General features: G+C 45.4%; 1 protein-coding gene across 3 annotated transcripts in view; it reads right to left on the bottom strand.

The window, feature by feature from the left end:
- Window positions 1-12,597, bottom strand: part of NUDT13 (nudix hydrolase 13) — a 1,386,901-nt gene that overhangs the window by 294,537 nt on the left and 1,079,767 nt on the right. For 2 of the 3 annotated variants that reach the window (XM_069610534.1, XM_069610535.1), the window contains one exon: window positions 76-201. The exons of the other annotated variant lie outside the window; for it this stretch is intronic. In XM_069610534.1, the coding sequence (XP_069466635.1) occupies window positions 76-201 (126 nt within the window). The remainder of the gene's footprint in view (window positions 1-75; window positions 202-12,597) is intronic. 3 annotated transcript variants of the gene reach the window in all.

The raw sequence follows: 12,597 nt of genomic DNA, 5'->3' as shown, positions 1-12,597 counted from the left end.
AGACAGACATATAGTAGAACTGATCTGACATGATGCCACAGTAGAAAAGCTCCCCAGTGCTTTTTGGGAACTCACCTGAGGGTAGTATAGGATTCCATTAGGAATGCACACCCGCTTACTGCCTGCCACATTCTTCTGAGTGGGATGCCCAGTTTTACTGCAGTACTGGTGAGTCTCGTGCCAGCGAAGGAGCGCTTGGGCCTGAGAAGAGAAACACGGTTGTCAACTAATGGAATACACAGCCTGGCTAGTCCTTCAGGAGCCAATCAAAACAAAAGATGTATAGATCGATCTTTATTATGTGTAGAAACATCAAAAATATATGCACAAGCTGCACCTAGCATATCATACACTGAACTCGCTCTCCCGCGCCCTCCCTCTGACTTGCACGCTCCTTAAGGTTCTCTGTCTTTTTTTATTATTATTATTCACTGAGTAAAATAAAACAGAGCATACACTTCATAGTCTTAACACACAAGTCTGTATACAAGATACATTCAGGGATTTCAACAGATACAGGGCAAGGGTTTGCAGATCTGAGAAATCAAGCTGCTTGTAAACCTTGCTATCGTGAGTAGCATTAGTTCAAACAGACATGAGGTACTGAGGGAAAGGGACCACACTAGACAAAAGGACAATGGAGAAAAAAGACAAGACTGTGAGTGATCATGCATGACTAAGTCGGCATCTTTTTTTAAGCATATAAGTCATTGAATGGATGATGTGAATGATTTGATGGAACTACCCAACGCCTTTAGTATATTAAAAAAAGAAGAGAACAATGTTGATTTTATTGCTAATTTTAGGTATCGCAGTAATAAGTCTGTATCAGGTATACAGTACCCAAGGCTTTCGACAGGATCACCTCCCGACGTACTTAATTAAACTATTGCCTATGAATATACACAGGTTTATTATATACCTGCGATTTAACATACTCCCGTCCAGGGAGCACACAGGGAGATGGAATAAGTTACCACCAAATGAGAGAAGCTGCAGATAGTGCATTACGCATATTGAGACTGCGCGCCATCTCCTTACTCAATGTCAGGCTCTCTTACCCTATTATATTGCCAACTATAGTTGCCTAGTACACAATATATGTAGTATACAGGTGGATCAATTTTTGGAACACATTGTTCAGTGCAGAGATCATGCTTATGACAGCTGCACCATACTATGTGTAGAAAGTAGCCCTGCACCAAATTTCAGTGTTAATGGCTAGCTAATCTATTGATAATTGATTAGTAATGACATTTTTGGAGTTTCTATTATAAATATAAAATTGTAACTAATGTTTTAGATTGTATTTGATTATATGCTGAAATTGTTTTATACCCTGCTGTGTTTTTACTAATACCGTCCATCGACTGTATTAAATTGGCAAAAGGTTTCTTTTATAACCATATGCTGTAATACATTAAAAAAATAAAAAAAACATACAGATCATTAAAATTCCCCCAAACATAGTTCCTTCTATTCATACAACCATAAATAACTATTTGTGCTGGGCGTGCATAATTCCATACTTGGATCTGTTCTTTGTCTCACTCCATATCTCAGTCTCTTTAGAATAAGAGTCATGTTGGTAGGTGCGCTTTAGCTTGAGCCACCCCAGCTGTTGTTAGCAGCTGTACGACCAGAGGCAAAAAAAGGTATCTTGGGGGGCAAGTGGGTTGGGGGGGCAGTTTTCTGTGCAAAAGCAGTTATTATAAAAAACTATTTTTTTGCTATCCTTGCTAAGTGATGATTTTAAAAATGTTGGAATGTTAATTTCTAATGATCACTTCAAATATATATTGTAGGCATAATAAGAACGTTACACTTGTCTTAACAGAGCCCACCATCAAAACCTAAAATATTATATACATTATTTTGTGATTGAAGGTTATTATTCCAAGATAGTCAGTCTGGTAAATGCCTAGTTTACGCTTTTAAATACTATTATGAGAAAGAGGAGAAGAACAAATAACACCAGTGAGGCTTCCAGCCTGCTGGCTTGCACACAAGGATTCCATAGGATTGGTTTTGACATGATAGAGGGTAGTATGCCATGCTGTACCTGGGTGGTAGGATCAAATAACAAATTTGCATTCTGAGATTAAGTAGGAGTCATGTAAAAGTTGAAAGTCTTAATATCTGTTGTCATTTTCCTACCCTGGAGTTGCCTTTGCATACAAACTTGTACAGTAAAAAGGTACGTTCACATAGTTAATATTGTATTAAAAACAGGTTCTGGACTGGGCCATAAAATTGTTTCAGGCAACAATTAAAAAGTGGCCCACATTTGTAAATGGCTATTCATTCCTTTTGTGACACTGTTTGACCAAGGGGAAGTTTTTTGATAAAGAGTGATGCAATTTGTGTTATTTAAAGAATATTTATTCAGTAACACAGGTCAAAACAACTAGCCGCAGAGTGAATTAACTCATCAAACTGGCCCAAATTGGTCAAAAAAAGTGGCCCACTTTTAACACAAAAACGGGCCCACACCAGCATTTTGTGCTTTTGGTTCGGCCGTGGGCCTATTGCCCTACAGGTCGGTCTGAGTCTGATTAACATTGTACTCAACTGCGCCGTCATACCCTCAACATAACCAATTCCTCACACTGAAAAGTTGCAGCTGGATACATTTTAGTTCTAACCCAGTGCTGCATATTTAAGCATGTTGCCCTAGCAACGTGAACATAGGTGTCTACCTTTGTGTACACTGGGGAAGTTCATACACTTAATTACTAGCGATTCCAACCAAAATTATAACATAGGCAGTCGTACTAGTCGTCCCCCCCAACATATCCAACAATTACACTTTAGCTTCCTTTGTACAAATAACTGGGACCTCACCAACTTGTCTTACTGTGGCAAAACAAGCCCACAGCGTATTAGTACATATTTACAACCATAAACTTTCAAACACACATACACTCTTTAATAACGCAGACGATCGGCAGCACATTTTGTTTAGTCTTTCTCTTCCTCAGCACCCCCCTTAGACCTTTAATCTCTTTTTATTCATCTCCAATCAGATCTCTTCTTCTCATTATCAACCGCGTACTTAGCATACTTAGGTCTCACTCCCCAACCTCCCTGAGTCTCTCGCTCAGGGCGAATCACATTGTCAGCCGCTGCTGTTGGGCTGCAGGGAGCACTGTAATGCTTTTCTTTCCACCAGCCACGGCAAGAAGCTGACAACCAAACAGGGGGAGCGGGAGGGTGCACCTCTTTATTCGACCTTGCCGCCCCCGCGGTGTTAGGCTAACAGGGGGCTACTTACTCCTGGTCATTCCTGTCCTCCGCCAGGAGGTTAGTTTTTAACCGCATTCAACTGCTTCTCTGGACAAGGGGTATTGCTTTGCACGGTGCAATAGTGCCCCCTCCTTTAATTTTATCTTCACTGCCCCAACTCCTTTTAGTAGCCCTACATTGTGGGGTCCCTTGGTCCATAACTTCTCTGGCACTTTTCTGAGATCTTCCTCTGTGTGTGTGTTCTGTCTTTTCACTAGCTGTGTTAGAATTGGTACCAGTTTTTTCATTATTTGAACTGGCAAGGTATCTGTATCTGGAATACCATCTCTGCTTCGTCTTCCTCACTGGAGAACAATTGTTCATCTGATACTCCTATAATTGGCAGTTTAGGGTCGATTCATAGCACTGTACGCCATTCCATGTTGTCTTTATCAGTCCCACACAGGATCACCATGTCTTTATGTACATATAGGAGTGTCTTTGGAATGTAGTAATGGTGCTACAACGTGTTTTGTCCCTATTGTCAGTGGTAAATCATTTGTAACCTGAACTGTGATCCCCGCCCCAGAGAAACCTTGCGTATCCATCACCTTGCTGGATATTGGGAATTCCCCCTCCCTGATGCAGGATTTGGTTGCTCCGGTGTCCATGAGAAAGGAGAAGTCTCTTGGTCCTATTTTAACTGCCACCTCGGTTTCCTCTTCAGTGACATCGTTTACTGCTAGGACTGGACACACTCGGGCTCTCTGCTGTTGGCCCCTCTATTGTTGCATGTTATTTGGTGGGAAAGGAAAAGGATTGCCTACTACAACGCTGACCCCAGTATAATGGGGTACCTTGTTTTGTCCCAATACCACAGCAGTCTCTGCTGCCACTGGTGGCGGTTGTGTCGTAGCAGGTACTGCTATCCCACCATTGGTTGTCCGCCCTTGTATCTGCGTCCCTCCCTGCTGTAAGGAAATTTTTAATTGCTCTGACTGTCCTGAGAGAAGCTGCATCTTTTGCCACTGGGGCTGTACTGTACCAATCCCCTTTTGCTGTGCCTCTTGGATTGCCTGTACCTGGGCCTGCTGCACGAAAGGGCAAGTGCACACCAGGTATCCCATGTTCTGGCATATATAACACGGTTCCGAAGACCCTATACCCGGGGTCCTCTATACTCACCTCTTCCTTGCTGTAGATACCCTTTTCCCACAGGAAATATTCCCCCATGCATGTAGTTCACCTGTGGTGGCGTTCCCCGTTATGGTGTGTATTGCAACTGCATGTACCCTCCTTGTTGCAGTATATTCCCTGCAGCAAACCCTCACTGTGGCGGCAGTGCTACTGCGGCAGCATCTGGCACAAGCATCGCCCCTTCCACTGTATATTTTTCCAGTTTCTTTTGCACCAGTTTGTTTTCTGCATTGGCGGCATTTTCCGCTGCCTGCCTCTCACATTCCTGTTTTAGTTTACAATAGTGTACTGTCGTTGCCTTTATTTCTGGCCAGCCTTTAGCTTCAATGCCCACTATGTTATTCAAAAGATGCCTGTACTTCTGTCTGCAAAAAGAATGTGACAGAAAAAGGGTATGCATTCATGCCATGACCTTTGCGTCTCTTGTGTCCATAGGTCTTGTACTTTCTTTATATAGTCTGCTGGGTCATCGTCGCCTTTCATTTTATGGGCCATTAATGTCACCAGGCCGTAACTATCAGGATACATACTCCTCAGGACCTCCCAAACGTGTGCTCGACAGTTATTAAATGGAGCCTCATCATGAGCATTTGTGCTTAATTTTATTTCTTTGTAGCCGGCCTGGTTCCATATTTTGTCTGCCTGCTCTCCTATGATTGCAGTGAATAAATGTTTCATGTCCCCGATTGCTAATGTCACCCCTGCCTTCTTTTTCTCTAGCGCCTGTATCCATTTACTGGCCCCAGCCATGAATGAGGGCAGGCTGCATATTAGGTTGTCTCGGTCCATTGTTTGCCATGGTGCATAATGCGCACCCCCTCTACCTTTCTGCAGTAATGGCCTTACTCGTGTTTTGGGACCTATCCCTCCAGCTTTGTCAGCCTGTGTTTGTCCCATTTTCACCTTTTCCACCCTGCTGCGATGGGAGGTGGACCAGTCCCTGACGCTCCCGTCACTATCCTGTTGTTTTTGTCCTTTTATCCCCCTCCTTCTCGTTTTGTCAGGTGTCCACTCGTCACTATCGACATCACTCCATTCTTGTCCTAACAGTCCCTTATCTAAGGCTGCATCGTCCTCTTCCCCCCCCCTTCTGCTCCCTTCTTCTTTCCCTCTTCCTCCTCTTCGTCTAGTTTACATTTTATTCTCCCTGATAGCCATTCCCTTTTGTCTCCATTGCTTTTCATCCTCACTTCCTCCTCCATTATCCGTTCGGCCTCATTGAACAATGTGTCCACCTGTTGGTGCGTATTCTTTTCTATGTGTTCTAGACACTTCCATTCTTCCTTTGTGTGCATTTCCTCCCTTTGTGTGTTTGTCGTTCTCCCCTGTCTTTTTCTCGTGGTCTCCCCCTGAAGTTTCTTGCTGGGGGTTAGTGTACCCTGCTGTGGGTCATAATGTGGGATATAACCCATAGAGCAGGCAGAGAGCTCGGCCCGCTCCCTCAGTCTCCTCTTCCTTCTTTTTCATTGTATCCCCTTTTGTTTCTTCATATATCATGCGGCGCCCCAATATGTTCTGTCTGCTATTCAACTTGGAGCCCTTGCATTTTGTTAACAGATACAGGAACATATTTTCTATTATTTTGCTGTCAAATGTACCTTTTCCTGGGTATGCACGAAAGCACTGACCTGCAGTCTCCTGAGCCCATTGAAAATTGTACTTTGATAATTTCTCACGATACTTGGTCAATGTTTGGCACATGTGGTCCAGGAGGATGTCCATGTAAGCCATTATTCACTGACCTCCCTTGCTTTTGATCCTGTCTACCCTGTGTTCCCTCTCCCCGTTCTCCCGTTACGCACACGCTCACTCCCAATCACCCTTAACTCAGCTTTCACTCTGGCCCTCTCCACAGGCCGAAGCAGGCTCTCCACTAACCACACTGGCCCTCTCCACAGGCCCAACCACTCACTCAATGTTAGTATCTAACAGCCCTCTCACTGGCTCACCTTTCCCTATGGTAAAGCAATTGTGCACTGTGCCACCTCTGCACCGTCAGAACATGCCCGCCGCTACAATGCCAAGCGCACTATTTTACACAAGGTACCTCCTGGTGCTTAATATTCCACGCCTTAAGATAACACTAACTACCACACGCGCGTCCCTCTCTACACCCCTGAAACAACAAAGAACTCAATAACACAACTCTTGCCCCAATTATGCAACTATACAATTGCCAGAACTACGCGCAACTCCCGTCTAATGGGAGTTCGCCACACAGTACGCACCTCTACTGCTCTAATGAAGGTGTGCTCACACTTGCGTCCACTCCCTATTGGGTGGCATGCACTAATTTCTATACTATTACGGCCGATCGTCCTCCCTCCTTCAGGATGCGTCCTAAACACCATAACAATCTATACCTCCTTCCCCACGTGGGCATGCACCACTATGCATTGTGTTCTTGCACGGTTATACTCCCGTCCTAGAGACCCTCTAGTCCCCTCGGCACCGAGCCTCCAGCACAAGCTCACTCCTCCCACTGAGAGCGGGGCGGCACTCGGGACCAAGCAGACCTCAGAGTCTGCACTGTCTCCTTAGTGATGTGCATCAATCAGGTCTGCGGACGCTGGACCCGCGCTGCCAGTGAGGGTGGCCTGGATACCCTCGGCTAACCGGGAGGACTGAGTATTTCGCTGGGGCCTCCAAGAAATTTACTCAGGGGGTCTTCCGATCACACCATAAAAAACACGTACTCGAAAAAAGGAGCACACAATGGGCAAGAAGTAAAACTGTTTATTACAGCTGGGCAAGCACAGATAAAACAGAACAGTGGAATAGATCTGATTGATGAGAGCTGACATCTCTGTGTACTACGAACATTAGTTTTATACCATGAAACACAGTGGTCGAGACCCGTTGAAACACTTGCAATTTAGTATGTTCATATTTTCGATGTTTCCCAGAAATTTCATTGGCTAGACTACGTCATATCCTTAGTGCTGGATGTACGTTAGTGAAGTATGATTGGAGCAAACAGTTCAACAATATCCCAACACGTCACCTCCCCATGTAGTGCCACATTGATTCTCAGCCCACCCCGGAACAATTTTCAATTAGTAAAATAACATGTGTGCTGACCACCGGAACTTTATTACACTGCCATTGGTCAGCACCATTAAGGACAGAACATGAGACACCCTGCTTCGGGTGGAAAGGGAGACATTCACATGATATCTGCTATATAATGGCCTTCGCAAACCCTGTGGTGGATACTCTGAAGTCTGGCCACCTCCCAGGAACACAGTGACTTACCATCTGATTGGTTCTCCCAGGAACACCACTCCGCTCAGTGTCCTTATCCCATAGCCACCTGCCGATGGGCACTGGTGGCCATGTGACCGTTTCACTGGCTCAGATCAATTTCCCCACACCCTGTGTGACTACTAGATTGGCTGACCGCCCTGTAATGACATCACCCAGTGTTGTTTTAGTTGCTTCGATCTGCCTGTGACACGCAGCTTGAGCTCCGTCTCCATCCTTCCTCGCCCCCGGAGTGCTGATCATGTATTTCAGATCAGGGTTTCCCAGGCTGGGCCTGCCCTGGGGGTTTCCCTGCCCAGTATGTGTTTACCAAGGATATTGTTTTTCCTTATCTGTGCTAATTATATAAAGATCCCTTGGGCTAACGATACACACGATGCATCACTACCCCCGCCCTTCCCAGTGAGGTCTTCTTTTATAGTGTGACTGGCTTGGTGTTCCCGTGTTTTTCCCCCTAGTAGGTGCACCATCGCCCCTTCTTTACTCTTGCAGGTGGTAGGTGCGTCCCCCTATTTGGTGCTGAATTAGCACCTTTAGGACAATATGATGGGGGAAGATTGGGAGGAGGATGAGTTAGACGAGGAAGAAGTAGAAATTACTAGTAATGTATTCCTTGCTAGTAATACTTTTAAGACTCTTGATTCTGTAGGAGTTAACGGTGTCCCATTTAAAGCCTTAATTGATTCTGGGAGTAAACAAATGGCCATAAAACCTGATTTAATATCTCCCAGAAATCAGAGAAAAGGAACACCAAATAAAGTTACGTGTGTACATGGGGGTGAAGAAATTTACCATAGAAACCCAGTCACTATTAGGGTTCAAGGGAAGGCTACTAAAATAAATGCTGTGCAAGAACAGTGCAAAGTCCCAACAGGCATACAGAAAGTCGTGGTGTTCAGATGTTCAAGAGGACAATCGGTCTTGTGTGGTGGCTAGCCATAGCTTGGCTTTGTGTTTGAATAGGTTCAGTGACGGTAGATTTCTAATGGTAAGTGGCAAAGTGTTCCGGAGTTTAGCAGCCAGGACTGAGAAGCTAACACCTCCGGCTGTTTGAAGCTTGTATCTTGGGATTGTGAGGCCTTGAGTTTGGGCAGATCTAAGTGACCAAGATGGAATGTACTGAGTGAATCGCGAGGCTAGGTAGATGGGGGCCTGGTTGTTTATGCATTTGTAAGTAAGGGCCAGCGCTTTCAATGATATCCTTTGGGCGACTGAGAGCCAGTGAAGGTTCTTCATAGTTTCTGAGATGTGAGCTGATCTAGGGATGTTGAGGGCCGCTCTGATGGCACTGTTTTGGGTGACCTGGAGTTTGTTGAGGTTGCGCTGGTTGGTGCCTTGGTACAGTGTGTTACAATAGTCCAGTTTGGGCATAACCAGCGTCCTGGCCAGAGTGATACAATTCTGAGTAGAGAGGAATGGGCGGCAGGCTGTGATCAACTTGCAAGTGTAAGCCGAGGCAGCGACGACTGCGTTAGTTTATCTAGATAGGGAGAGTGTGGAATCTAGGTAGATTCCTAGAGTTTTGGTGTCTTTGGATACTTTGATGGAATTGCCATCGATATTGAAAGAGCTGAACGATGGGTTCAGCTTATTGAGTCTCTGTTGTGTACCCAAGATGAGGAGCTCTGTCTTATCGTCGTTGAGACAGAGCTCGTGTTGGGCCATCCAAGCTTGGATGATTTGGTAAATGTCATTCAGAGCTTTGGAGTCTGCAATGTAGTCGCCAGTGATGGGAATGAGTATTTGGGTGTCATCAGCGTAATTAGTATAGATGACACCCAGATAGTCAAGCACATCAAACAAAGGTTTGGTGAATACATTGCAGAGTGTGGGGGATACACAGGACCCTTGAGGGACTATGCAGGGGACTGACGTAGGGTCTGCTGAGGAAGTGGGTGAAAATACTCTCATGTGCCTATTGTCTAGGAATGACCTAATCCAATTAGTGGCATTGTCGGAGAAGTGGGCAGCAGATTTCAGATGCTGACAAAGGATTTGGTGATTGACCAAATCGAAAGCTGCAGATAGGTCCAGTAACAGTAGAAGGACCAATTTCCAGTTGTCTTTTAGGTCCTCAATTTGGGTTTTGAGGTCTAAAAGGGCTGTTTCTGTCCCATGCGTAGGTCTAAAACCAGATTGTCTTGTACCGAGAAGATTTTTTGTTTCCAGATAATTCTGTATCTGTAGGTATGCTGCTCTGTCTAATATTTTTCAAAGGAATGGGACAGTAGTGATGGGTCTGTAGTTTGTTGGTATCTCAGGGTCTAGAGTCGGTCTTTTTAGAAGAGGGATGACCCAGGCGTCCTTCAGATTATTGGGGACCATTCCAGATTGGAACAAGGACTTAATGAAGGTGGTTATGAAAGGAGCAAGGTCATGTGCCAATTCCTTGATGATAGGTGCAGGACAAGAGTCACCTTGGCAGTTGGAGGGTTTTAAGTTACAGATGATTTTTTCAAGCTCCGGGATGGTGAGTAGCACAAAGCTGAATGGAGTGTGGGAAAAGGAGGCCGTTTTAGGCGTCGTAGGTTTAGTTAGGGGGGAAGTGAGAAGGGTGTTTTGTTTGGCATTAATTTTGGATTGCAGGGTGGTTATTTTGGTGAGAAGTGCATTTTGGATGTTGTTGCACCACGTACTGTCTTTACTGCAGGTATCAGGGACGGGGAAGGGGATTCTAATTCTTTGAGAATTTTAAATAGCTCCTTCGTGTTAGATCCCGCTTGTGATATACGCTGGTTGTAGGTCTCTTTTTTGGCTTGTAAGATAGCTTCCTTGTAATTAAGGGAAGTGATGAGAGGAGGTCTTTGTTGGCCTCACAGGGAAGACTTTTCCAGAGTGCTTCAGCCTTATGCTTTTCTTTGCGCAGTACTCTAAGCTGCGGGGTGAACCATGAGTTCAAATGGGCTCGTTGTTTGGCTTTCCGTAATTTGAGCGGTGCTATAGTATCAATGGCTTTGAGCAGTGTTGGATTGAAGGTGTCTACTAAGACGGTGGGGTCATTGTGCTGAGAGGCGCAGTTGTTCAGGATGGGAAGGATGAGAGGGAGTAATGTGTCCCTGGTAATGTCCTTTTTGTTCCTGGTGGGAATCGCATGGACTATAGTAGGTTTGGGATGAGGGTTGGTGGCTGGTAAGTGGAAGATGATGATGTAGTGGTCGGACCAAGCACAGGCGGAATTTGAACTTATCGAGGTGTTGCAGTTAAGATCTGTAATCCAGTCAAGCGTTCTACCCTTGTTGTGGGTGGGTTCAAGAATGCGTTGCTGGAAGCCTAAATTGGCGAGGGTAGTAGCGACCTCGGTGGCCATAGGATCCTTAGGGTCAGATAAACCAAGGTTAAGGTCACCTAGTAACAACACCTAGAGTTAGGCTTCGTATTGTCAGTCAGGATGGAAGTAATATCATCTGTGAATGAGCCAAGTGGGCCTGGAGGTCTGTAGATGAGGTGTAATGTTGTTGTGTTGGTCGGTGAGAGGGTTAGTTTCACCGATAGAGATTCGACAGAGCTAAATTGGGTATTGGGGATAGTTCTCATAGTGATATTGTCTCTATGTATAAATGCGACTCCTCCTCCTTTGGAGGAGTTGGACTGACGGTCAACTCTGTTGATGGAGTAGCCATTCGGGATGGCGAGGGCGAGAAGTGGGCCAGAGGCTGTGTGTAGCCATGTTTCAGTGATGGCAATGAAATCGAGATTTTGGATGGTGATGAGGTCAATGATATCGAGTGCGTGGGCCGTGAGGGATCTGGTGTTGATGAGGGCTCCCTTGAGTTCTTTAATAGGGGAGGGGGGTAGAGGGGAGGTTAGGTATCTTCTGTGTAGTAAACTGTGTACTGGCGGTGTGGCTGCGCTGGGTGCATGGAGCATGAGGCAGTCTAGATCTAAGTCTGATATTCCTAGATTGGAGTGTACATGGTTGATTCGGTGTGGGTTTTGTAGCGAAATGTTGAAGCCACAAAGCCGGGTTGTTGAGGTATGGGTTGGTGAGGAGGTCGGTGCTGTGGAGCATGCTGAGGGAGTATGTAGAAGGGTAGCAGTGGTAAGTCTTGGCAGTGATAATAGAGAGGATGCAGTGGATAGAAGTAAGGTACCCTAGAATGACAAGGTAGGTAAAGTAAAGGCTGGCAGAAGGCCACAGCCGCATGTCGTGACCTAGGAGTCCTAACAGTAGGTATGGGTATAGAGCCAACGCTCATTGGCAATGGTGAGCTTATCAGGAGTGGCGGGTTAGTGATAGTTCACAGAGGTGGTGCAGTTAGTGCGCGTCCACTCTGTTCGGGGCAGGAGTCCGAATGCTAGTGATGATGGCCAAATAGCAATCAAATTATTCCAAAGGCATTACTTAAATATGGCTGGCAGGTACATGTGCAAATTAGAAATCAAATTATTCCAAAGGCGTTGCTCAAATATGGCTGACAGGTACAAGTGCAAATTAGCAATCAAATTATTCCAAAGGCGTTGCTCAAATATGGCCGACAGGTACATGTGCAGATTATTAATCAAATTATTCCAAAGGCGTTGCTCAAATATGGCCGACAGGTACATGTGCAGATTAGTAATCAAATTATTCCAAAGGCATTGCTCAAATATGGCCGACAGGTAGGTATATGTGCAAATTAGCAGACAAATTGCTCCAAAGGCAGTACTCAGATGAACAAGTTACTTCTTACCTTGTAACGTTCTTTCGACGGGATGTTCCTCCGACGTATTCCTCATCTTAGATATATCCTTCCAGCTCTGCTGGCCTCGGAAAATTTTTTCTCCAGAGGGTGCTGCGCGTCGACGTCCCTCGAGTCGATGACCCTCGACAGCCGCCGTATCGACGCTCGACGTCATCCTGCCTATAAAGGCCGCGCGCAGCGTCCGTTGCTCAGTTCCGTTTTGTAGCCCACAGTATTACTGTTTGGACTA

This window comes from Ambystoma mexicanum, chromosome 8, assembly GCF_040938575.1.
Source record: "Ambystoma mexicanum isolate Mex_15411 chromosome 8, UKY_AmexF1_1, whole genome shotgun sequence".
NCBI classification, from domain to species: domain Eukaryota; kingdom Metazoa; phylum Chordata; class Amphibia; order Caudata; family Ambystomatidae; genus Ambystoma; species Ambystoma mexicanum.
This window is presented reverse-complemented; position numbering and strand designations above follow the sequence as displayed.